The sequence below is a fragment of the Daktulosphaira vitifoliae genome, unplaced genomic scaffold (genome assembly GCF_025091365.1).
Source record: "Daktulosphaira vitifoliae isolate Bord-2020 unplaced genomic scaffold, ASM2509136v1 Scaffold_3, whole genome shotgun sequence".
Taxonomy (NCBI): Eukaryota; Metazoa; Arthropoda; class Insecta; order Hemiptera; family Phylloxeridae; genus Daktulosphaira; species Daktulosphaira vitifoliae.
This window is the reverse complement of record NW_026099574.1, coordinates 12,566,352-12,589,468: the sequence shown is the minus strand read 5'-3', so window position 1 is coordinate 12,589,468 and position 23,117 is coordinate 12,566,352. Positions and strand designations below refer to the sequence as shown.

Sequence of the window (23,117 nt, the reverse complement as noted above, 5' to 3'; positions counted from 1 at the left end):
TTTCTTTAGTATAAAAAAATATTGATCTTATTTTATTTCAATTATTAACTTTAATATGTGGTCATATAAAAAACTATTAGTTTTAAAAACTCATGTATGTTATATAATTTACGACGTTACTGTTATTTAGAAATATATATATGGTTAAATTAAAAAAGAATAAACTTCCATGATCACCTAAAATTTTTCCCTGAATTTTAAAGTTATATAATTTAAATATTTTGACTACAATACAACTAGAGTACTAAAAAAAAGTTATGATACCTTAGACATCAAAAAGTGTCATTTATAAAATCGATTTATGTAAAATTTAGATGAATGTATGAAATCAATGTATTAAACATACTAATGTTAGTTGCATCGTCTCATTAATGTAATCATCTACAAAAATATTAACAGCATTTACCTCCTATAACTCATTGTTTAGTCTATAGTCTTAAAGTCGTCTTAGGCAATAGTCTATCGATATTTACGAAGGTCTAGGAGAAAGTAATGCCTCCACCCCTCTCAACCCCGTTATAATTGTCGTATCGAAATGAAACAGGTCTCAAAAGAAACAGTAAAGTATAATGAACAAGATACACTATTTATTTTTCAACATTGTCCCCTCCTATCTCGATACATTTGGTTAAACGCTAAATCCATTTGTCATAGGCGTGCATGAAGAAGTCTGGCTCTTGTTGTCGTATCCAGTCTTCAATAAAATCCTGAACTTCGCCGTCTGACTCGAAGTGGTGTCCCCTGAGGTCTTCCTTTAAATTGGGGAATAAATAGAAGTCGGAAGGAGCGAGATCCAGGCTGTACACGGGGTGTGGTATGATGTCAAAATTCAGGTCGTCAATTTTGGCGCTAGTCTGCCGGCTGCAGTGAGGTCTCGCATTATCGCGATGAAGCAAAAACTCTATGTACTCGGATCTAATTCGTCAAATTCGTCTTTTAAGGTGCTTTAAGGTTTCACAATACGAGTTCGAATTGATTGTGGTGCCTTTGGCCATGAATTCTCGGTGGATTATGCCGCGAGAGTCGGTGACGGCAGTTTTGGGGCGTCTTGACCGTTTTTTATCGACCACAAATAACTTCGACCTTTCGGGCGCTTTAGCACTTCTTAGCCAACGTCTAACATTGCTTATGTCGTTGGTTTCATCCCCATAAACCCCTTTCAAACAGCCGTGAATCTTTTTAGGCGCGCAGTTCTCCACGGTTAAAAATTCGATAACAGCACGTTTCTTGCATCTGGTCGACAAACTCGTTTCCGTAGACATAGCACTACATACAAACCATAAAATCCAGGGCGACGAAACTTCGCATCCTAATTTTAGACACTGCAGGCTATCAAACGAGACCGCGAACGTGTTTTTATAACCACTACTTCCCGAGTTAGCGAAGTGGAGGCATTACTTTCCGTTAGACCCTCGTACAATTTTAATTATAATATTTTACAGAAAATTGTTCTATTTTTCCAGCTTAATGTATTATTCATCTCATTATGCAACATCAAATTTCAGTATAGTAAATTACTTATTATGTTTAAGTATACTTTTATCTTCTTGCATTTTCCAATATACTTTTTTGTATATATTTTAGTATTATTCCTTAAAAAAATATCTGAGCTAGATTGAACTAAGATACATTACCACTTGTATTATGCTTGTTATTCTCCGAAACACAGCATTTAAATAATGTTGCTAATCGAAGAAAAAAACTCTTCACCTTCATCGTAACAATGTTATATACAATAAAATCAATGTATCAAAATATATCTTACAAAATTTTTAGTTATCAGTAATTCAATACAAGCACGAAAAAATAGTTTTTCTTAACCAAAATTAAACAACAAACTAATTTATATTTGATCGTAAACATCTATGTATCAATATTAAGTATCACGTAGCAACTTAATTTTACTATACTTATGATTAAAATACACTTACAGAATGAATTAAAATATTATCATACATAGAATTAAAAAAAAAAAATTTTTTTTAATTGTTTTTTTGACAATATCATGATTAGTGAGGTCAAGTGAATTTCGATTTTTAATTTTAGTGTTCGGTTTGTTACAAGATAAATATTCGGAAGTTTTTCAGTAATCAGATTTTTTACTGTACACTTTTATTATTTGAGTTATCACTAATATACACTCTATTATAAATAATCGAATGAAAATATTATTGTGCTTTTTAAAATAATTCATCACTTATTAATTTAATAATATTTCACACAATTGATAAATAGTTAAGTTAACAAAAGCAGATAGTACACTGATTCTACTAGTATCTCTTCCAAGGGCTTTAACTAAAAAGTGTCCGTCGTACGAGCTGAGATTATGAAAATATACGTCAACAAAATTGGGCGTTGATAAAGTGTGCAATTGTTACAAATTTTTTTCTAAAACTACCTGAAACAAAATATAAATACTTAATTTCTTTTTTATATTAATTACAATACATTTAACATAGGTATGTGTATGATTTACCTGTCAAATGATCATGGTTTGCTACTATATGATTTTTCTGTGTGGCCGAGCCATAATATCACATACATAAGTTTTTAATGATACTGCATTGTGTATTTCGATAGCAAGAATATACAGGGTGATTTTTTATCACTCTGTATATTACAGGAATTACAAATACAGGTAGCTAATTGGTTTTTTATGATATTGCTATCACAGTCACGGATTGTTTATTATCAATTATGACTATCAATAGATATACTTTTTGTATTGTCAGTTAGTGTATTTATAAACTCATAACAATGTACCTTACTATCATTGATAATAACAATGCTGTGTACCTGCTAATATCGATGTCATAAAAAATCAATTAGCTACCTGTATTTGTAATCCCTTGTGTATTATACCTATATATTAACTCAAAAATTTGTAACTTTAAATGTTTATATCTAATAAACGAATAAAGTTATATTAAAAATTTAAATGACATTTGATATTAAATTAAAAACTAAAACATTTTATTAAATTCAAAATATGTGTTACCATTTAAAAAAACAAAGTTGACACCCATACCAGGCATAAGGGATGAACTTAAAAAGTATTACATAGTTAATAATTCAAGAATAATGTGTAACTAAAGATAATAATAAAAAAAATTTTTAAATTATTATTATTCTGTAAGTAATTGAGTGGGTTATGATAAAAAAATCACTCTGTATAATTAGTTGGTTTTATTTATAGGTAATAATTTATAGTCTATTGAAACAATATTTTTGCCACCAATATACATAAACTAAAGTAATAATGAATTTCTATTTTAAATATAAATTTTAACACGCAAATTGTTTTTCTAAAAAAATAATTTATTAGGATAAATAATTTTCAAATGTTTTTTGTATCGTACAATCAAATCAGAAATAATTTTCCTATTTAAGAAAATTAATGTTTAGGTATTTTGTCACTAAAAAAATATTTAATACATAGTATGTGGTTGAACTCTATCATATATTATGTGTAAAAGTTTTTTGAACCTAACATTATTGTCCTGTCCAAAAATTGCAAGTTTTCAATATTTTTTGAGTATAGAGTGAATTTGAATAATACAATCAAATTTATTCAAAAGTTTAGGACGATCAAATAAGAAGAAGACACTTCTTTTTTTTTTAAATACATGTATAATTTAGTTCTTCAATATCACCTTCTTTAAATTAAGGTCATATATTAACTGCGCCATAAAATATCATCTTGTGGTAAAATAACGATTTTTTTCTTTTAACACTATCAACAAATTTCATATAAATTATAGATATTATTTATTGGAAATAATTTTATGTGTTTTAGTCATTTTTTTTATTTACTTGTAATAACGACTAATTGCAACTGAGCAAACTATTCATTCTAGTCAATATAAAATATCTCCTAAAAACTTTTAAAAACATAACNTTTTATTTTATTTGTTGCTTTCAAAAGTACATTTTTTCGTCGTTCTAGAAATCGCAATGGTAAGTAAAATATATTATAAGTTATAATTATAAAATTGAATATTTTAATTGATTAATTTTTTTTAATTTGATTTTCAGAAATTCTTTTCTTTAGTTTCTTTATCAACTATGGTATTTATGGTCATCCATAATGGTAATAAACATATAATTTATATACAGAGTGATTTATTTGTCTTTGATACTTCATCGAAAAATAAATATAATATTTAGAATTTAACTTTTTATTTTATTATTTTTTCTCAACCAAACAGTATTTTTCATATCATCATTATTTCATTAACTTAAAATAGGTTACAATAATATGACTAGTTGATAATATCTATTAGACTATTTTGAACGTTATTATTGATTTAAAGTACTGACTGAATGTGAGGCATTGGTTATTTTATTTTTATCATTGGACAAAAAGAAAGAAAGTTAGTGTAGGAGGTGTCTATTTTCTGGGATTAACATTTTTGTAGTTGGTAGAATGAAAAGGTAGTTTTATGCTGTTGACCGTCACATCTCGGTCTGTTACTTTTGAGCTAAACTGACGGGTGTACAGACTATCCTTTTAGTGATACTAAAATACTCTAACCTTTAGAAGATCTTTGAGTAAATCATTATTACAATTCTATATTTTCTAGATCATTACTTGACAAAGTGTATAGCCACGTCTGGTAAGTTGAATTTATTAATATTTTTCGAACATGACTGTTTATTAAATTATAAACAATAATTTTATAACCTTTGTATTTGCATGGATGTCTAAAATCTTTATTTAGGGCAGATAAAATTTTTATTTTAATTTATTTCATTCTACAAATATCTAAAGTATAAACAATATTAAAAATATATCTTTTGTACTTGCATTGGGACCTTGTATGTTTATTTTGGGCAGATAAAATTATTATTCTGTTTATTTACTTTTTTTAATTTATTTATAAATATCTATAATTATATTAAAGATATATATAATCTGGGGCTTAATAAAAAAATAGACATATTTTTAATATTTATTATTTCAAAGGCGTTCCAGAATCTTCCGGTGGTGCTAACAAAAGTAAGTAAAATTAATAATAATTATCAAATACACTTCAAAATTAAATTATAAATAAGGCTTTATATATTAAAAAAAATATTTACTAAATAGCAGTTAAAATTTATTTTTGGGTCACGTTATTTTTCAAACATGACCTTTATTTAAAAAGCATAAACAATATAAAAATATGTGTGTATTTTAAATAGTATTTTTTAGCATCATCCTTTATACTTTATAAGGGCATCAAATTTAAATTGTCAAAGAGTGACACATATTTAACTATCTGATAAAATAGATTTTAATAAAATGACTGGTTGATAACAACTATTGGATCACTATTTTGGACATAATTAATGATTTATTGTATTGGCTGAAGGTAATGCTTTGGTTATTTCATTTTTATCGTTAGACATTTTTAGACCCACACTCCTCCTACCTTTTAGTCAATAAAATGTTAGTAACTTGCAAAATACTGGCCCAAAAGTTATTATTGTCATTTTTAAATTCAATGATGTAGTTTAATGGTAAAATAATCAACTATTATTATGTTTTGTTGTGGTAAAACCTTAATTTTTAGTGCCAACTTCTCCTACCGTTTAGGACATAATATTTTTACTCTACCTCCAGTATATTTACTTTAAATAGTAAATACTTTTGAAATATTGGTTCAAAAACTGTTATCCATAAGTTATTTTTTAATTAGATCATTTCTTATTTTAAAAGCTTCTATGTGTCATTTAAAAAATAGAGGTGACCTTATTTTACGCTGTGGCGGCTCGGTGGCGCGACTACAAATATAATACCGTTAGTTATAGGTATAAAACATTATCAAATTAAATATAATAACATAAAACACAATAGACATATTATTATTTTAAAGGTCGCAGTAGAAAATAGAAATGAAAATAATAATAATAGCGATTTTACTGTTATAGCAAACGAATAACGACAATCGTACACGCAATTAATTCTAGAAATAAATTACCCAATACAGTAATATACTAATATTTTACTGTATGGACGACAATGTTTACCATCCAAAACGTGCGCATAAGATTGCAGCTTAACTGTATCCGCCCGCACACGATTGTTGCGCCTCTTTTATGATATGCGTTTCAAAATATTGCTCGAACGACAATGCTCTTTTGTGCAGCGTTATATATTGTCATTTTTTTCTTAAAACATTCATAACTTTTTAAAAAATAAACAAATCAACATAGTTTTTTTATAATAAAACCTTAGACATTTCCCTTTTATTTGATATCATTTTTTTGAAAATTTAACACTTAACCTGCTCATTGAGGGGGATTTAAAATAGAAACTTTTTTACAAAAACTAACTTTTTCAACCTAATTTTTGAAAATGTTCCGGAAATACTGCGTCCTTTAAACATATATCAAATTAAAGCTTATTTTATGTACTATAAAATGAAAAAAAAAAATTTGTCCCGACACTTTATCTTCTGCATGTAAACGGTTGCCGTAGTTAAAAANTTTGTCCCGACACTTAATGTGCGTACTCGTATGAACTGTGGGTATCTGAGGGAAACAACTCAAATGTTCGCACACGAAAAATGTATTGTAACTATTGTACTATTTAAAAATTTGCATTTTTAATAAAAATTTAGAATTTAGAATAGACAATCAATTTTGCTCTTTAAATTCATTTTAGTAGGGGATGCGATTGTCCCGTCGTCCAACCCACGAGCCGCCATTGATTTTATGTCATAAGAGATGATTCTACAAAGTAATTTTTAGCTGATAAATCAAGAAACATATGCAACTAAAAGTTATCAATTTATTAGCTTCGATGCGAAACTGAAAAAGTATTCATTTTACTATTATATATATATTTTTTTTGTGTCTGTTACCACTTTTTCTCAGCTCTCACCAAACCGATTTCTTTTATTGTTAAAATAACACAAATCGTATCTAGTCGAAGACATTACACTCAAAAATTGAAAAAATTTTCTTCGTTCGTTGTAAATGGGGGAATCTCACAATAGTTATAAATTTAAACATTGGTAATTTTTGATATTATTTTTTACTTAAAACTGCCATAACTTTTTGAAAAATGTACGGATTAATACAATATTTTAATAGATATATTAGGTATAGTTGATTGTTATCATATTTTCGTGACTTGCCTGCATATTATAAAAAATAATTACCATATGGATTATAATTTAATTTATTACACAAATACATCCTACGGTCGACAGGTAAGAGGACAGATTTAAAAAAAATATATACTTAATTATAAGTAAATACCTAAGGTATCTATAAAAAATAATTATTTTTGATCCGTACATTTTTCAAATAGTTATTGTAGTGTTAAGTAAAAAAAAAATGAAGAAATGTCGAAAATTACCGATGTTTAAATTTATAATTTTTTTGAAATTCCCCCCACTTACGATGAACGATGGAAATATTTTTTATTTTTAGAGGTGATGGCATCGAAGGGATACAATTTGTGATCTTTTGAGGTATCGTTGTTTGAAATCGGTTAGTGAAAGTTAAAAAAAAGTGCTAACAGTCACAAAAAAAAAACACATCCTAGTAAAATTAACACCTTCTCAGCTTCACATCGATGCTTAAATGAAATATTATAAAGATATCCAATAATTTTACCATGTAAATTTTCTAAATTTTATCTAAAATAACTGTATAAATATACAACAATATAGTAATTTATATTTTATTTAAAGATACTAATTGTTGTGTTGTTTGTCATAAACCTGCAAGGAATGAAATAATTATGGGATGTCTTCATAATTCTTGCGATGTTTGTTATGATTCAATTAAATACAATGAAGATTGTCCAGCTTGTGTAGCTCAAAAAAATAAGGAACAACAAGATAAATGGAATGAAGAAAATAAATTGTTTGATCAAAAGTGTAGTAAGAAAGAACCTGAAAAACCCCATAGGCCGAAGTATCCTAATAATGATTGGAATGATAGATTTAGTGGATTTTAGAATTATACACGAAATTATTGTAAACTCGTATATAAATGTAGTATTTTCTATGTAAAACTGAAAAGGTTTTAATTTTACTATGATGTGTTTTTTTGTGTGTCTATTACCATTTTTTCTCAGTTCTCACTGGACCGATTTTGATGTACAATATGTCAAAAGATCACAAATAATATCTAGACGAAGACATTACCCTTAAATATTGAATATATTTCCCTCGTTCATGGTGACAATCCCAAACCAATCTGATCCTTTACCTGCCCACTGGAAGGGATTCAAAATGGCAACTTTTGCCCAAAAAGTTTACTTTTTAAATTAACTTTTAAAAATGATCCGGGGTTAAAGAAAAGTTATAGAAAAAAAAACAATTTTTGTGTAGAAATTGGAAAATTTAATAAATTGTTATACAAAAATGTATTTAAAAATGTTTTTAAGTAATCAATGTAAATATCATTGGTGTACTAAAAAATGTGGATTAACGGACAAATCACCTCTAATTTTTTATTCATTACTTATAAATATTCAAAATATTTATGTTTATTTAAAACCTACATAAGTTTTTAGAAAATTTTTTTAAAAGAATTTCATGACGACTTTTCTACTATGAAAAATTGGCCGTCTAAGTTAAATTTTTTTTTTTATAAAAATACTTTATTTAAAGTATGTATTTTTAAAATTAAAGACCTCCACAAATAATAGAAGTATAGAATACGATTTTCTACTGAATTACACAGAAAAATCATAACACTAAAATGAAACATTTTTAAATTCATCATACACCAAAATATACTTTTTACTAAACCAATTTTTTGCCTTGATTTCAAATCTTCAATTAGATTTATTCTATCTATTATTTTTTTAAGATTATTAATGATTAGTATAAACGAGTATTTACATATAAAAAACCCAGCACAGTGGGGTCGTGGCTCAGTGTGGACGTGGCATAGTTGGTTCAAGTATAATGATATCTGACAGTGATTAAAATCACTATTCTAAAAAACGCTTCGATGCTAATCTGTAGATAGTGTTTAATTTTAAAAAATTGGTGTATTATTCCAAAAGCTACATAATTTCCTTATTTATATCCTGATTACAAGCACCATGATTTATAAGTGTAATATATGAATAAATAAATATACATATTAATATATAAAGGGTAATGGTCCGATTTAAATAAAAGTATGTAACAAAAAAGAATATAAATAGTACTTATTTAAAAAAAAATATAATGATCCATACATTTTTCAAGAACTTATAGAATTATAAAGTTAAAAATATAAAAAAGAATTTTTTTACAAATATCGTATTTCTTTTATTAATATTGATATCTATTTCCACCGTGAAGACAAAATAAAGTCCAAATTTTTTTTCATAATAAAGTACTTTACATTAGCTTTAATTTAAGATATACATAAAAGTGTCAGACTTATCGGAACCGTTTCAAAAGTTAATTTTTTGTGAAATAGTTGTCATTTTAATCCCTCCCCGTGGGTAGGTAAGTGTCAGATTTATAAAAAAAATATACCAAATAATAGGAAAAAACAACATACATCTATAAAATTTTTTATTTATTTGGTATTTTTTTAAAAAGTTATGGCAGTTTCATGAGAAAAAAATGAAAAAATGTCGAAACTTTGCGTTTTTTGAAGAAAGAATAAAATAAATTAAATATGAAATGGTTGGGTGCTTGTTTGAGCTACTACTTTATTGTATTAATAATTTTATTACACGTGGTATGACTACGAGGGTCTGTAAGAAATATAGAAGATAATAAAAAAATAAAGTGATCTTTATTTTATTAATATGAGATTTATTGTGATTAATTGTCAATTCATTAATATCAATAATGCCACTAGTTTTGACGGTTATCGATGATAGGTGGGATTGAGTCACTTCGTGTCTACCCAAAGTGGTATGGTGGCTATACGTATGTAACTTCAATCTAACTCCTGAAACACACAAGAAATAACAAGAACTGCTAAGTAATTCTGTACAAACATTATCAATTTATTAAATTTACTTGGTATACTTCTTATTATTGATGATCACTCGATTTTCCTGTATGCCTACTTAATCTATGTACTCAAAAAATTTAATTCTAAACCTTATGTATTTTTGGTGAAATTATTAGTTTCCTACCTTGATATTTCTAATGACACGCTGAAATGAAAAAATATTGTGTTCTTGTACAAATATAATTGAAGAGACAGCGGATCGCTTCTCACATATATTTCGTTATAAAGATGTGGAATGATTAAGCGTAGTGAGTATCTCAATGAATATTTGACCGCATCTGAGCAAGTGAAAGCATTCCGACCACCATCAGAGTGACATCTGAGCCAGAATGCTCCTTATTTTGGGCTTTTTATATTTAATTTGATCGTTATTTTAAAGGCAAGAAGTGATCACTGACTTTATCGTTATTTCTTTATTAATCGTAATTTATTACATGTTATTTATTATATCATCGTCAATAATGTTCTCTATATTATGAAACACTATCATATCTTATATAATATTTTGGACATAGTTAATTACTCTACATCTTATGTGCTACTATTACATATTGTTTATTATTTCCTGTTTGTTTTATATAATTAATATATGCCTTTTCTACGAAATTTCATTAGTATTTAAAAGGTACATATGTATATAATTTTTATTGGTATACATATCATCTTGTGTGATTAAAGTCTTAAATAGTACATTATAACATTAATGATATACTGTGTATATCATGAAAATAAAAAATTTTTACTTAAATTTAAACTTTATTTTATTAATATCGAAAAAAATTATTTCAATAAAAATCATATTAATTATTTCTATGAAATTCTTACTATTTAAATAGATGCTATAATTAAAATATTCTATCATATGCCAATTTTCAGATATTTTCAGGGTCTAGTTTCATCTATGATATTGTCCTCTGATGTGTTGTTGAATTTCAATTTAACCTATATATTTTTTTTAGCTTCGATGCGAAGCTGAGAAGTGTCGTAATATAATCGTCACTATTATTTATACGGGACAACACTAAAATACCCTGTTCATGTACTCAACTATACTATCTTTTTAGTATTTATTAATATATTCTTTTTCATTTCAAATAGTCACCACTTCTATCCATAGAAATGGTTCATTTTAACTNGCCACTTCTATCCATAGAAATGGTACATTTTAACTTGTTTCATTATACATTATATTCTTACAAGGACATGATCCTTTTCGAATAAAACTTAGATAAACATTTAAGAGAAATAGTCAAAAAACTCACACTGTTTGGCTACATTGTAGTATATGCGGTTCAGTCTTAAAACAATTAATAATTACTTTTAAAATCCTTCCTCACCAAAAGAAAATCTATACATTATTTTTGTCATCTCTATTATTCTATTCTTATTAGTTAAATACATTGTATTAATTTTCGTCTTACTTGTAAAAAAAAACATGTTAATGTTATATATGTAAATGTCAAAATAATTTATGTTCTATTCATCTGTATTGATCTCTGTGTTTCATGCTTATTTATCAATAAACAATTATACTAAAAATTCGACAGTGACGATTTTTGGAAGTAAAAAAATATTATAAAAAGCCAGAGCAAACCCATACTCCTGGCTGTTCATTTTCGTGCTCTATATTGGGCTGTTCCTATCGTGGTCCGCATTAAGTTGTGCGAACGTCGTAATCGTCATTGTCAAAGTTTTTATGTATTAATTTGTACACTAAAATTTGAACTTGTGTTATTTTATTTATCATCTTACAAATATCATCACTGTGGATATTATAAGAACCAGAGAATTAACCAGGTAAGATTTTTTAAATCCATAAGAAAATTTACATTGTTATTTTATGACCCTCAAATTACACTCCGAATCAAAAGTAACTCTTACTCTCATTTTTTTAATTCCAACAACAATATTATCCTAACCTTTTTTTACTTATATATTACCTTCTCCATTTTTGAGTTACGACAGAAGATATTAATTTTACTGTGATGTGTTTTTTTTTTGTGTCTATTACCACTTTTTCTCAGCTTTCACTGAACCGATTTCTTTCAATGATACGTCAAAAGATCAAAAATCGTATATAGTCGAAGACATTACCCTCAAAAATTGAAAAAATTTCTTTCGTTTACCATAAATAAGGAAAATCTCCAAAAAAATTACAAATTTAAAAATTGCTAATTTTCGAAATTTTTTCAATTTTTTTTTCTTAAAACTGCCATAATTTTTTTAAAAATGAACAAATTAATATAATTTTCTTATAAATATCTATCTTAAATTAAACCTAATGTAATATACTTTATTATGGAACAAAAAAATTTTGGACTTTATTTTATCTTCACGGTGAAAATAGCTATCAAATGATATTTTTGTGTGAAAATTCTCGATTTTATATTTTACATTTTTAACTTTAAAATGTTATAAATTTTTGAAAAATGTATGGATCAATACAATTTTTTTATAAGAAATAATATTTTTTAATAATCCCTTTTTCATTCAGGATAATAACAAGAAAATAACAGATCATGTAGCTTTTGGAATAATCCACCAATTTTTTAAAATTAAACATTATCTAATGATATGAATAGAAACGTTTTTTTTTTGATAGTGATTTTAATCACTGTCAGATATTATTATAATTGATCCAACTATGCCACGTCACCACTGTGCCGCGTCCCCCCTGTACTGGCTTTTTTTTATATGTAAATATTTATTTTTTACTAATAAGTAATTATCTCAAAAATTGTAGGTAATAGAAAAAATGCAATTGATGATTGAAAATCAGGACAAATAATATGTCAATCCATGAAAGCTTTATCACATTCAGAACAAAAATTGTTTAGAAAAAGCATATTTTTGTCGATGGTGAAAATGGTTTAAAAAATTCAATTTTTGTATAGAAGTTGCTATTTTGAATCCTCCTTTATGAGCAGATAAAGGGTCAGATTTTCAAATATTTATTTCAAATGAAAGAGAAATATTTATTTTTTCAATTTAAAAAAGAATTATTTTGATTTGTTCATTTTTCAATAAGTTCAGATAATTTTTAGAAAAAAAATTTAAAATTTAAACTATTCAATAGTCTATTCGAAGAGTTTATGCTAAATATAAACTATTTGATTGTATAAAAACAAGTCCAATAGTTATTATTCGATATTTTAAAATAATCGAAAATGCCCATCACTAGTTGATGCACACAGTGTCATTCGTTGATCTATGTGCAACAGCGTACAACGTAGATAAGTCCACCACACTACGGTAATGAACTCGTGTACCGGTCTTAATCTGCTCAATTGACGACCTGACAATGGTTTTGGTAACGTAACCGTGAACATACCACTGAACCGGTGCAAATATTGCGGTGAAGTACATTGGCATCGACAGTGTCCTTATTGATGGAATGAATCCGAAAGTGGGCTAGGGAGGAATTCATCCCAGCCCTCCATCCAACAACAGATCCGAACACGACGGAGTTGATAAAACAGATAACAAATTATCTACGTTACAGATTTTATAATCTGCGAGGCAACCGGTAAAACACTTGCAACTATACAAAACTCAATATCTGTATTTTTTAGTTTTACAGGACGATAAATTTTGTCTGATTTATCACTATATAATTCTGTTTTTTTGTTGTGCTGTAATTACTAGAAAAATTATTAGTTATCTATGAAGATAAGATAGTAAATTTAGCAGGTTTTTAAAAAAATACTGTTTATTGTGTTTTGATGATATATTCATTTTGTTCACTATNCGTTTTGATGATGTATTCATTTTGTTCACTGTCTATCGTTATGTATTTTTTTTTTTAAGAGCTAAGACATTTCAAGACGACAGACACAAAACAAACATCATTATAAAACCAATACCTTCTCAGGTATCAGCCATATTTGTATCCTCGCTATAGCTTTTGATAGATTATTTTTATATTTTACTTTTTTATAAAGATCAATCATTCTAATTTTAAATTATAAGCTAAAAGAGTTTGAAACTAATTAAAATTTATTTAAATGGAATAATGAAAAAGTCTATTGGTTTTATCATACTTCTTCGAATTGGTAACAAATTAAAATTTATATTTAAAAAAATATTGGTATTGATTATTTAATTTGTATGTGCACATAAATAACTGCTTTTCAAGAAAGTGAAATTTATGAGATAAAATCGAATATAATTATTCAGCAGTAATAAAATGTAGCTTCAAACTAAAAATATTGTATGAATAACGTAACAATTTTGTTTGAAAATAAATAATAAATAGCAAATAATAAAACTGAAACATAGTGCTAAATATTTCAGTTATTTGTTCGTTATTCATTTATACATATGAAAAAAATACGTTTGAAAAATAATCAGACTCAATATTAAGAGCATTAAAAGAAACATTTAACACAATCCCAAATACAATTATTTTTAAATAATATTTTTGTAACGTTGTACAACATATAATATTATAAAAATGTTTTTTTAATATTATTTCTTAAAATTGTTACATAGGATTGCGTATTCAATCAGTGACTAACGTTTTTGAGCAAATTTAAGTTATTTTACCTTATTTATTACCCTTTAATGAATTAGTATAATTTATAAAAATTATTATATTGAACTAGGGTTTTTTTTTTTTAATTTTTAAATTCTAAACCACCTATTTTTTTAATAGGTATACTCAGATATTTGTGTTGAATATGAAATTTTACACATTTATATAAAACAATATTTATTTTAATAGAATCACAATACTTAATAGTAATTGTTAAAATATTGAATTGGTAAGGACTATATTTTTTTTTTTTGTTAAATATAGTTTCAACTGTTTAAGGCGGAGCCTTCAAATTATTAACTAATGTATTTTAGTTAACCATGAGAAATTCTTACAAACTAAGAAAATTATAAAATAAAAAATCGTTCTAAAAATTATTTTTGATTTCTTTTAAGTATGGGTGGATGACGTATCGTTAAAAGAAATAGCAAGAATATACAATGATTGGTTGGTTTAATTCATAGGTAATAAATTATTTTTGCCACCAATATACATAAACTAAATTAATGATGAATTTCTATGTTAAATATAAAATTTAAGACGCAAATTGTTTTTCTAAAAAATTAATTTATCATGATAAATCGTATAACTAAATCAGAAATAATTTTCCTATTTAAGAAAATTAATGTTTAGGTATTTTGTCGCTAAAAATATATTTAATATACAGTATTTGGTTGAACTCTATCATATATTATGTGTAAAAGTTTTTTGAACCTAACATTATTATCCTGTCCAAAAATTGCAAGTTTTCAATATTTTTTGAGTATAGAGTGAATTTGAATAATACATTCAAATTTATTCAAAAGTTTAGGACGATCAAATAAGAAGAAGACACTCCTTTTTTTTTTAAATACATGTATAATTTAGTTCTTCAATATCACCCTCTTTAAATTAAGGTCATATATTAACTGCGCAATAAAATATAATCTTGTGGTAAAATAAGGAATTTTTTCTTTTAACACTATCAATAAATTTCATATAAATTATAGATATTATTTTATTGAAAATAATTTTAAGCACATAATAAATCATGTGTTTTAGTCATTTTTTTTATTTACATGTAATAACGACTAATTGCAACTGAGCAAACTATTCATTCTAGTCAATATAAAATATCTCCTAAAAACTTTTAAAAACATAACTACATACTTTAAATTCTTCTAAACAATTATTTGTTGCTTTCAAAAGTACATTTTTTCGTCGTTCTAGAAATCGCAATGGTAAGTAAAATATATTATAAGTTATAATTATAAAATTGAATATTTTAATTGATTAATTTTTTTTAATTTGATTTTCAGAAATTCTTTTCTTTAGTTTCTTTATCAACTATGGTATTTATGGTCATCCATAATGGTAATAAACATATAATTTATATACAGAGTGATTTATTTGTCTTTGATACTTCATCGAAAAATAAATATAATATTTAGAATTTAACTTTTTATTTTATTATTTTTTCTCAACCAAACAGTATTTTTCATATCATCATTATTTCATTAACTTAAAATAGGTTACAATAATATGACTAGTTGATAATATCTATTAGACTATTTTGAACGTTATTATTGATTTAAAGTACTGACTGAATGTGAGGCATTGGTTATTTTATTTTTATCATTGGACAAAAAGAAAGAAAGTTAGTGTAGGAGGTGTCTATTTTCTGGGATTAACATTTTTGTAGTTGGTAGAATGAAAAGGTAGTTTTATGCTGTTGACCGTCACATCTCGGTCTGTTACTTTTGAGCTAAACTGACGGGTGTACAGACTATCCTTTTAGTGATACTAAAATACTCTAACCTTTAGAAGATCTTTGAGTAAATCATTATTACAACTCTATATTTTCTAGATCATTACTTGACAAAGTGTATAGCCACGTCTGGTAAGTTGAATTTATTAATATTTTTCGAACTTGACTGTTTATTAAATTATAAACAATAATTTTATAACCTTTGTATTTGCATGGATGTCTTAAATCTTTATTTAGGGCAGATAAAATTATTATTCTGTTCATTTACTTTTTTAAATTTATTTATAAATATCTATAATTGTATTAAAGATATATATAATCTGGGGCTTAATAAAAAATAGACATATTTTTAATATTAATTATTTTAAAGGCGTTCCCGAATCTTTGGGTGATGCTAACAAGCGTAAGTAAAATTAATAATAATTATAATTATTATGATAATTGTAATATACACTTCAAAATTAAATTATAAATGAGGCTTTGTGTATAAAAAATTTTTAAACTAAATGGCAGTTCAAATTTATTGTTGGGTCACGTTATTTTTTGAACATGACCTTTTTATTTAAGTATAATCAATATTAAAAATACATCCTCTGTACTTGCATTGGGACCTTGTATGTTTATTTAGCGTTGATAAAATTATTACTCTAATAATTTCCTTTTTAAAATTTTTTTGTAAATATCTTTAATAATATTAATGATGTTTATATAATATTTGTATACTGAAGCTTAATATAAAATTATAAACAACAGACATTGTTTTAATATTAATTATTTAGAAGACGAATCTTCCGATGGTGCTGACCAGCGTGAGTAAAATTAATAATAATTATTAGTATTGTTATACTTTATTTTATAAAAACATAATTTACAAAGATTTTCATTTTTCAATTTATCTAGCTATTTTATTCTTTTTATTAATTCTTTATAATTGTTGTTTAAGTTGTGTACCTGTACANATTACCTGTGCATGACTTTTTATGTGATATGTCTATTATTTACTAAAGGGAATAAAAAAGAATTAAGTTTCTCATATACAGGGTGGCCCACCACTCACTGACAACTTAAATAACTTTTGATCCATTTAATATTTTTAGCTGATATTTTTTTTAAATAATAGTTATACGTTAGGTCTATAGCTATATCTCAAAAATTAATTTTTTTACATTTTATTAAAAATATTAATTATTTTTTAATTTTAAATAAAATGTAAAAAAAAAAATCTAAGATAGCTATTTTGTAGAGTAGAATTTAAGAAAAATTTTAGTAAAAAAATATCTTATTAATATTCAGTAGTAAATATTCTGTAGCGTTTTGAAGTTTGTNATTGAGTAGTAAATATTCTGTAGCGTTTTGAAATTTGTGAAAAATTGAATTTTCATGTATTATTTTACGGTATTAAACATTATATCAATGTATTGAGAAAACGACAGAAGAAAACGCTATCTTTTCAATATACTTTTGAATGAGAGTGATAAGTAATAANACTATCATTTCATGATTACTGTGTATACATATGATGATAATGTGTATACATTACAAACTTGGCATTAATACCTTGATAAGAAATTAGATAAGGCAATTATTACTTATCACTCTCATTCATCTGTCCTTTTTAAAATAACATTATTTTCAATTTAATAAGTAGTTTATATTCCAGTGAAATTTTGAAATAACAAATATATAAGTTATTAAATTATACAGAGTCGATTCGACGCTTTTATTATGACAGTGATGTTAATAACTGTTATTTTACGAATGGTAACTTGTAGCTGTAATTTTTGTAATTATTGAAGATTTATTTTTTTCATTTTATAGCAATAAAGTTTTTCTACTTAATACATTTTCCAGTTATAATACTTTAAAATTTCGATTTTTTAATGACTAGTGATAAAAATAGTAGCAACCACTCTTCACCATCAGTCATTACGCTAAATTGTGAATAGATTCTGATAAACTGGTTCAAAAGTTGTTATCGACCAGTCTTCTTTATTATATTATTCAATATTTTCTTTATTAGATTATCCCTATTTTATATGTTAGTATGTTGCAAAATAAAAAATAAAATTAACATTTCTTTAAGTCACAAAGGATAATTCTAAAAAGTAATTTTTAGCTTATACATCAAGAAGTATGTGCAACTAAAAGTAATTAATTTTTTTTTTTCCAATATTTTACTTATTTTGTTAGTAATCGAGTGGTTAATGATAAACCGAACTTTCTGTAATATTGTTTGACGCACAAAAGTGTTGTACAGTGTAATCTGTGGCATCATTTGTGATTATACTAAACTTTTGTCCGGCTCATTATTTCACAAAGCCGTTCACATATCCTCTATAGTAAAAGCGTGCAATTTATTAAAAGTTGTCGTGGAAAACTTATTTAGCTTATCGAACAAAATTATATTTTCATGCTAAAATTTTACTATTTTCATATATTACATTTAAATGACCCAGTGTAGCTTAGTCTAGTTTGAATGAAAGTTGATCACCACTGATTTATAATGAAAATTATGACTGGAGCAAATGCCCAAGTTGAACGCCTCTAGGGCGTAATCATAGTTTTTAATAAGAGTTTTAATAAATAACGCGTTATTCAGATAATTGCAATTAGTTGGAAATGCGTTTTTAAATATGCAAAATAACTAAATTACAAAGACGTTACACAAAAAATAAAGTCGTTAGGGAAATGACTAACGTACTAATGTGTATTACCTAACATTGATTATAATATACATTTTTCTCAACAATATTATTTCATAGAAAAAAACAAATTTCACAAACTGTACTAAAATTTACTACTGTAAACAAACTGTACTAAAATTATACGTTAATAAAAAATGTTTATGTAAAACACTTTTTATATTTTTAATTATTTCCAAGAAAGTTAATATTATTTTTTTGAACTCTTAAAGCATTCTTAAATATTGACCACTTAATAAAAGTATAAATTTATTTTCTTTTATGTAATTACCAAGATATATTTTTTATTTTATAGTAGAAAATGGAAAATATAGCTCTTGTAAGTATAAATGTTAAATTCATTATCAAACTGATCGTTTAAATTACTTGAATATTTCAAAGAAAGGTTTAAAATATATGTGATCAATAATTAAAAATTAAAAATTATTCTTAAAGTTGTTACTATGAAGTTAAAATCCTTCTCATACATCTAAATTTGAATGACTCTTAGAATACTAACAATTGGTATCGAATTTCACACCTTCGTTTATTATATGAATTTCATAAATTTGTTTTTGTATAGTTTCAACAATCTGTAAAAAATGTAAAGTGGTATATTAATTATTCTTGGTCAACTGACAACGTTTAGGGTCATGCCAAAACAGAATGGCTCGGTGGGAGTCGGTCAATTTTGGATTTTCAGCGTCATGGCCTACCCTAACCGGTTTTACTGTTGGGGTAGTATGTATGTGTAGTGGTTGTGATGACGTCATTTACACTCTCGTATACTCTCGATGTCTATGCGAGTAGAGTATTACGGACACTGTTTGCTTTATCAGTGACGTCCTGCAGCTTTATTTCCCTGTCGGTGGTTGAGAGTGTTTTTATGAACGACGTTATTGATTGTTTTGTACGTGAAACGTTTGTCATTAATGTGTAGGTGGTTTGGAAAAGATAATGTTCGATTTCTTCGGTCTGGAACATGACATTCATATTAGATAGTTTGCTAAAGCTGTTCAATAATACGTAATTTCAATCAATCTATTGATCAAGGACAGATAAAACAACGGGGTTTTTTTTTAATGAATGTATAAATTTACTAATTTAATAATATTTTTGTAAACGTTATTTATTCTCTTTACATATATTTGTTTCAAGATTAAGTTACTCTAATTAGAGTAAAAATTAATTTTCTCTGCTTTGAAATTAAGTTTAATAATAAAATCCCCAAAAGAGACATAGTGTTTACAAATTTTTGATTTCATAAATTTATTTATTTATATTGGATCTGTTGTAAGAACCGGCAAAGATGAAACCTTTATTCGGCGAATTGTCGTACGAGTAGTGGCGTCATACAGACAATGTGGTCAATTTTTTAAATTATAGATAATGACTACATATCGGTTAACTATATATTTTATCTTATGATTAATGGTCAATCGTTTAAAATTGTTTTTCGCTCCCTTCCCCTCCTTCCATGAGTTGACAATTCCTTGGGTGTAGTCAGGGGGACATGGTAAACATCTCATTTGGTCCTCATTATTTATGTAGAGCATACCCATTGACATTGGTAACATATCCATATTACCCTGACATGCGTTGGATCTGTCATGCTTATGCATTCCCTATTTTGTTAATTTTATTTAATATTGTTGATTATAAAATTGAATATGCGATATTATAAAAAATAATCCAAATAAAACTAATTACTATTATGTAACTTAATATTTTATCGTAATGTATTTATTATCTATATTTCTCTCCTTTTCTATTTCTGTTTATTTAATAGATTTATTTGATATATTTACTATTTTTGTTTTATTTAACTCTGATACCAAGATTAGAAGTCATTAATTTTACCATGATGTGTATATTTTTTTTGTATCTGTCACAACTTTTCTCTCAGCTCTTGCAGGACTTAATATTCTCAACGTCATACGATAAATATTTGTTATATTAATTAGAAGGATTTTGTTATTATTTAGTCCATATCCAAAACTCCTATTTCAGATTTAAAATAGGCGCAAAATGACTTTAGAAAAGTTATTAAGATGTCTGATAAAAATTCCTTGTAAACCAATAAATTTATTTTTAAGTAACAAATAATTTTTTTTTGATAAGTATTACATCAAGCCCTTCAACTTTTATACATGTCAGTCATAAAAGTAATAACTATAATTTAATTTTTTATAACTTTTCCGTAAAAATTACAATAATAAATTATTGATAATCAATTTCATAATACGACGATGAATTGCTATAATAGATATTTATTCATATATTATTCTTATAAATCATAGAACAACTAATTAGGAATAATGATGGAATAGTAGTTTCAATAATTCAACAATTTCTTAAAATTAAACCTTATCTACAGATTTGCATCGAAGAGTTTCTTATGATAGTGATTTTAATGACTATCATATATCATCTATACTTGTCCCAACTATGCCACGTCCACACTGTGTCATGGCTATCGTTTTTGTTCTGTTTATGACAACTATATTTTATTTTATTTAATACATTTTAATAGTTGTTGTATAAATTTCTAACTGTTAATCATATAACCTTTACCCTAAGGATAAGTTACGAAATCCATGGTGGACCCTCATTGGGGTTTTTCTTTAAGTTAAGATTAATTTATATAAGTTTAGCTTATAACTTTTATTTCATTTTTTCTGAAAAATTGAATAAGTTTTACAGGCTAATATTTTTATCATAACCCACCCACCCAATTACTTACAGAATAAAAATAATTTAAACATTTTTTTTCTGATTATCTTTAGTTACACATTATTCTTAAATTATTAACTATGTAATACTTTTTAAGTTCATCCCTTATGCGTTGTAAGGAGTCAACTTTCTTTCTTATAAGGGAACACATATTTTGAATTTAATAAAATGTTTTAGTTTTTTATTTAATGGAAAATTAATATTTTAACTTGCTATTAAGTAAATGGCAATTGAATTTTTAATATAATTTTATTCGTTAATTAGATAGAAAATTTTAAAGTTTCAAATTTTTAGGTTAATACACATGTATAACACACGAGGGTTTATTGTTAATTATGTCTATGAATAGATATGCTTTCTGTATTATCAGTCAATGTATTTCTAAGCTCACAATAATGTGATCTATTATCATTATAAGAAATGCTGCGTATCTGCAGTCAATCTGCGTATCGAAGTCAATAAAGTATAATAAAACTTCAAATGCTATTTAATATTAAATTAAAAACTCAAACATTTTATTAAATTCAAAATATATGATCCTATTTAAAAAACAAAGTTGACACCCTTACAAGATATAAGGTATCAACTTAAAAAATATTACATAGTTAATAATTTAAGTATAATGTGTAACTAAAGATAATCAAAAAAAAAAAAGTTTAAATTATTCTTATTCTGTAAGTAATTGAGTAGGTTATGTTAAAAAAAATTAGCCTGTATACAGTTAAATTATAAAATATCATAATAGAATTAATACATTATCAGATTCCCTTCAAAGTTAAAATATATTAAATACATATTTAATGATTTTTCCATGTAAATTTTTCAAATCCGTTGTATTAAATATAATAATTTATATTTAATTTAAAGCTATATGTGGATGTTGTAAAAAACCACTAACGGTATCAGAAATGAGAATGTTCACCTGTGGTCATACATTATGTGAAAGATGTGTCAATTTATCTCTTAAATTATATCAGAAATATTGTCGATATTGTGAAGAAAATAAAAAAACAAATAAAAAAACAAATAATAGCAAAAATAATGAATTTATCCGAGATTGCTTATATTACATATACGGAAGTAAAGAAAATTATAAAATTAACTATGCGACACATGAATACATAGAGCATTTATTATCTTCTAATAATTATGATCTTAGCAACAGTGATATTCTTGAGCTAAAAAGAAGATTTAGTGGCGAGTAGTGTAATTTTATAAAAAATATAAAAATACCGTACATAAATTTAACATTGTTATCATTATTTATCCAAATTTTTCCTTGCGTTATTTAAAATAAAAATTTCCATATACGTGAAAATTAAATTTTTTTATGTTTTACATAAAATAAATTATGTTGTACAGGGTGATTTTTTTATCATAACCCACTCAATTACTTGCATAATAATAATAATTTAAACATTTTTTTTTTTTATTATCTTTAGTTACACAGTATTCT

The 23,117-nt window shown here is 25.5% G+C and overlaps 1 protein-coding gene across 1 annotated transcript; it reads left to right on the top strand.

The window, feature by feature from the left end:
- Nucleotides 1-3,902: 3,902 nt before the first annotated feature.
- On the top strand, nucleotides 3,903-22,909 carry LOC126902341 (uncharacterized). Its single transcript, XM_050679504.1, has 7 exons — nucleotides 3,903-3,957; nucleotides 4,036-4,090; nucleotides 4,584-4,616; nucleotides 16,618-16,650; nucleotides 17,027-17,056; nucleotides 19,245-19,268; nucleotides 22,529-22,909. The coding sequence occupies exons 1-7, from the start codon at nucleotides 3,955-3,957 to the stop codon at nucleotides 22,864-22,866; spliced, it is 516 nt and encodes a 171-aa protein (XP_050535461.1). The 5' UTR covers nucleotides 3,903-3,954; the 3' UTR covers nucleotides 22,867-22,909.
- The last annotated feature ends 208 nt before the right edge of the window (nucleotides 22,910-23,117 follow it).